The 4774-nt window shown below is 40.7% G+C and overlaps 1 protein-coding gene and 1 pseudogene across 1 annotated transcript; one reads left to right on the forward strand and one right to left on the reverse strand.

Moving 5' to 3' along the window:
* Window positions 1-522: 522 nt before the first annotated feature.
* On the forward strand, window positions 523-2134 carry LOC137722257 (protein DETOXIFICATION 56-like; annotated as a pseudogene).
* A 252-nt stretch (window positions 2135-2386) lies between these two features.
* On the reverse strand, window positions 2387-4512 carry LOC137722796 (ATP-dependent Clp protease ATP-binding subunit CLPT2, chloroplastic-like). The gene is made up of 5 exons (XM_068461888.1): window positions 4261-4512; window positions 4102-4140; window positions 3897-4006; window positions 3142-3321; window positions 2387-2690 (listed from the first exon to the last, which is right to left on the reverse strand). Exons 1-5 carry the CDS (start codon window positions 4470-4472, stop codon window positions 2533-2535), a joined length of 699 nt encoding a protein of 232 aa, XP_068317989.1. The 5' UTR covers window positions 4473-4512; the 3' UTR covers window positions 2387-2532.
* Between the last annotated feature and the right edge of the window lie 262 nt (window positions 4513-4774).

The following is a 4774-nucleotide window of genomic DNA, read 5'->3' on the forward strand; positions in this document are numbered from 1 at the left end:
TAAATTAAAGAGGGGGAGCACATCCGTTCTGATCAAGTTGATTATGTCATTTTCAGAATGAGACAGAAGTTTTGATTGGCATTTTCATTCAATTATTTTGCCTTTTTTCTTTCTTTCGAGTTTACCTCTTGTATGTAGTTTGCTACAAGTGGTGATTTTCTTCTTATCACTATCATTATAACCTAAACAAATTCCACAAGTTTCATGAGATTCTATGGTGATCAATAAGCATGAAGGTTTAGTTTGGGCCCTTGCAGTATCATCACGCACTATAAATCGACCACCAACTCTCTGTCTCTCTCTTCTTTCACAATAGTAAGTTACAAAAGGAGCCTGTGAATTTTACTTCTTTTAGGAAACAAACATCCTCACGAAACCCATGCACCATAAATAATCAGTATTATCTCTAGAGAAGAAGGAAAACAAAAAACAAAAGCCAAACCTTCTTCTTTCCCTTTGAAAAAAATTATATTTGGAAGCCATTTAACAAACCCACCAATTCTTGCAAACCATTTTTTGAAAATGTCTGCAACAACAATATCACATTTTGAAGAGAAACCAACTGAGAAAGCCTCTCAAAAATGGCCAGGCAACTTCTTCAAAGTGATGCTTTTGGAGCTGAAAATACAAAGGGGAATAGCTCTTCCTCTTGTGGCTGTGAACTTGACATGTTTGCCAAGATAGCCATCACAACAGCTTTTCTCGGCAGGCTCGGGGAGCTCCAACTGGCTGGTGGTACGCTTGGCTTCACTTTCGCTAATGTCACCGGCTTCTCAGTTTTAAACGGGCTCTGTGCTGCCATGAAACCTATTTGTGGTCATGCTTTTGGAGCTAAAAATATCAAGCTCCTCCCCAAAACCCTTCTCATGGTAACTTTCTTGCTGCTTCTCGTGACGCTTCCTATTTTGTTCTTGTGGCACAACGTTGACAAAATCCTCATCCATTTCAGCCAGCAAGAAGACATTTCATTGGTTGCAAAGACATACCTGTTTTATCTCCTGCCAGACTTGGTAGTTACTTCACTCTTATGTCCCATCAAGGCCTACTGGAATTCACAAGGCATCACAGTGCCTTCAATGTTCTGCTCGGGTCCAGCGCTTGCTTTTAACGTACCTGTTAACATCTTGCTTGTGAAAGCCAAGGGTCTCGAGGGAGTTGCAATGTCTGTGTGGATCACTGATCCCATGGTTATGATTCTACTTGCGGTGTATGTGTGTGTGATTGAAATTAAGGCAAAGGAAGGAGGTGGAATGAAGGGGGGATGGCTTGATCAACGTGTCAATGATTGGAAAAGGCTGCTCAAGCTTTGTGGACCTTGCTGCCTCACTACCTGCCTTGAATGGTGGTGCTATGAGATTCTGATGTTGCTAACAGGCCGGCTTTAGAAGGCCAAGCAGTCGGTGGGAGTTTAGCCATTGTATTAAACTTCGACTATCTACTATACTCAGTGATGCTTTCTCTGGCAACATGTGCATCAACATGCGCCTGCAACGAGCTTGGAGCAAACAGAGCAGGCCCTGCTTATCAGTCTGCATTTATGTCTGTTGTAGTGAGTGTGGTCTCGGGTTTCTTGGGCGGTTTGGTGATGTTAGCAGCCAGAGGAAGTTGGGGGTCTTTGTTCACCCACGACACGTGAATTTTAGGAGGCGTGAAGAAGATGATGCCGCTGATGGCCTTAGCGGAGGTGGCGAATTTCCCTTTAGCAATGTGTGGAGGAATTGTCAGGGGAACAGCGTGGCCGTGGTTAGTCATGTATGCAAATCTTGGTGGGTTTGACCTCCTGGCCTTGCCCTTAGGAGTTGTTTTAGCCTTCAAGGTTTCACTTGGGCTCAGAGGATTGTTGGGAGGGTTCTTAATTGGGATGGTTGCATGCTTAATTCTGTTGATAATTTTTGTTTTTGAGGATCAATTGGAAGAAGAAGCTTGCAAGGCACAAACACTTACCTCGGTTGGTTGTCAAACACCAGAACTTAACAGAGATGGAAATCACAAAACTGTGGAGAGGGTTGATGATGCTGAAGTCTAAGAAATGAAGAATAACCTGAGAGAGGTCATCTCATCGCAGTAAAACCGGAACAGGTAACCGGCTTTCGGATCACCAACTATGAAACCATGACTCCGAAAGCCGGTTCTAGCAATGTTTTTTATGTTTTTTTTTTCAAAAGAGTAACTTTCAGTTAACTTCTGTAGTTTGTGGGGTTATTTCTTCCTCATGAATCCATATGTCAAATTGTAAGATAAACATCCCCTGGCATAAAAAGTGCGCAATTTATATGCAGTCAAGATATTGGTAGAGAGCAAGAGGCCACTGTGGCGTTGAAAATCATATGAGGACGATCCAATTTCATGGCGGAAAGAATCCGGCTAACTCGCATGACATTCCATATGAATAAACTTTTCTCCGAATTGCAAAATTAAACAAGAACAAATTCATTGTACAGGGATGAATTTGCAATACCATTAACATCGTTTTTCCCTCTTTGATAAAGAAATTTGCATCACAGATCGATCAATGAACACTAATCGAAGATATTATCCGTCGATGAATCCAGGTTTAGTACTTAAAGACTCCAGCTCCTTCGCTTTTTCTTCATTGAAGCCAAGGCCTGCCAATATCTTGTGACCCGGAGATTCCCCTTCATACCAAATGCCAAGAAGCAGATGAGAAGTTGTAATTTCCCCACTATTACCTGCAGTTCACATGTTAAGAAATTAAATCACGTAGACTTCATAGCGGAGGAATACGAGTGGATAATTCTGATAAGAAAAAATGGTTACGTGCCCTTGGAGATCAACCAAACAATTCCGCAAGAGTACACGGCACAAGTAGCAACACAATCTCCATTTCAGATAGGTCTATTCTAGTTTGCAGTCGACAATCACATAAAACAATATTTTAGATTTCGTTAATCATTCATTGAAACCATTAAATCTGATATTCCCCATCTCACAAAGAACACATACAACTACTTTTCAAACTCCAAACGAGATATGTCTGTTGATAGGGTTTTACATGGCATTGGAATATAAAAAAAATTCATCATTGTCGTAGAAATAAAAATTAACCACCACCAAAAAATATAAAAAAGAATTTCCAAAGAATAAAAAAAAATTTATGAATAAGAAAGCCCGGAAACTTACCAGATTTTTTCTTTTTATCAACAGCCCAATCAAGTACTCTTTGAGCTTCCTCAGTCAATGCTGGATGCTCAGGACTGAAAAACCACATGTCAGCTTTCCCAAGCAACTTGATTGTTTCTTCACGCACCTTAGTAAGTGTAATTCCATTTACCCGTAAAAATTTTGCTGCCAGACTAGTTCCTGCAGCTCAAAGCAAAGACGGCTAAGTATACTACATAATCCCTACGGCGTATGTATGTGATAGGATCAGATACTCATAAGATTGTTGTCTTTTCTTGGTAAAGATGATAACAGTCTAAGTATCTTATATTTGCATTCCCGCTTAGCTTTTAATTGTTTTGGATCATACCTTCACTAATTTCACAATCACAAGTGATTATTGTGCATAAACTATAACCGTAGAAGCGTGCACACAACTACACGAGGCCCTTCTAACCACCACAATTTGCTAACTGAGCTTCAACATATGCAGTTCACATTATTGTCATCCACATTCCAAACTATATTATATCCTGCAACCATCGAAATTTCAAATTTTGCAGTTCTAGTTTTACGAATATTAGTCCTGTAATTCTATTGATTGTTTAACTCCACCTCAAAGTGTGATTCAACATGATCGAAAATGGAATCACGACATAATTATAGCAGCAGTAACACAAATTATAGGAAGATGATCACAGAAAAAACATTCAAAAAAATAAATAAGTTACTTACCCTCAATGGTAAAAAGCATAGAATGGTAAAAAATTGCTTACCCTCAATGAGGATCCCCATGAGAATTGCTTCAGTCCCGGTAGTTGCAAACTTGAGCTTCCTGGCTTCTAATTCACCCATGGCAAATGACTTTATAGCCCTCCAAGACCACCTGCATCCACCCACCCAGTACCAAAACCTCAATCCCAACAATACCCAGAAACCAAAACCAAAAACCCACCAAAAAAATCAAACAAAAAAACTCACTTGGGCACTTTCTCAGTGGAAGAAACTATTCCCTCATTTCTGCAACGACCAAATCAGAAGCATCTGAAACAACAGCTTGATCATCCAAAACGTGAAGAAATGTAAAATTGAAAATTCGAGAGAATTAGGGCGGTGGAGGTGTGAGAGAGTAGGACTTACGCGGTGGGGAGGCTGAGACAGACGGTGGCTGAGAAAGGGTGGAGCTTTGACTCTTGGGTTCTGACTCTCAGACTTGAGGGCGGAAGCGAAAGGCTGTTGGCACCCAGCCATGGGCTCAGCAAACTGTTGGGTCTTGAATCGGGTTTAGTTCTGTGATTGTGGGTGAGGGCGGAGATGGTCGTTGGAAGCTTGGAGAGAGAGTGAGCGGCCATTTGTGGAACAATATGGTGCTTCAGTGTTGAATTGGATAGGTGGAAGTATATGATATAGGATGAAGAACAGGGCGTCGTTCCCTGTGGTTGTTTATGGATTGGGCTGGCCTTCAACCCAAAGTTCTTTGCAATTGGGCCTTTCGTACTGTGGGTTGGGTGTGCACAGTCCGGATTCGATTGGTTTTACATCGAAACTACAGGTAATAGCTCATTTAAGAAATTCTTTTAAACAACACAAAAAGCTTTTAGAAAAAAATATTTTTGGAATCAATTCTTAGTAGAAATGTAAATTAATTCTAGAA

The sequence above is a fragment of the Pyrus communis genome, chromosome 17 (genome assembly GCF_963583255.1).
Source record: "Pyrus communis chromosome 17, drPyrComm1.1, whole genome shotgun sequence".
NCBI classification, from domain to species: Eukaryota; Viridiplantae; Streptophyta; class Magnoliopsida; order Rosales; family Rosaceae; genus Pyrus; species Pyrus communis.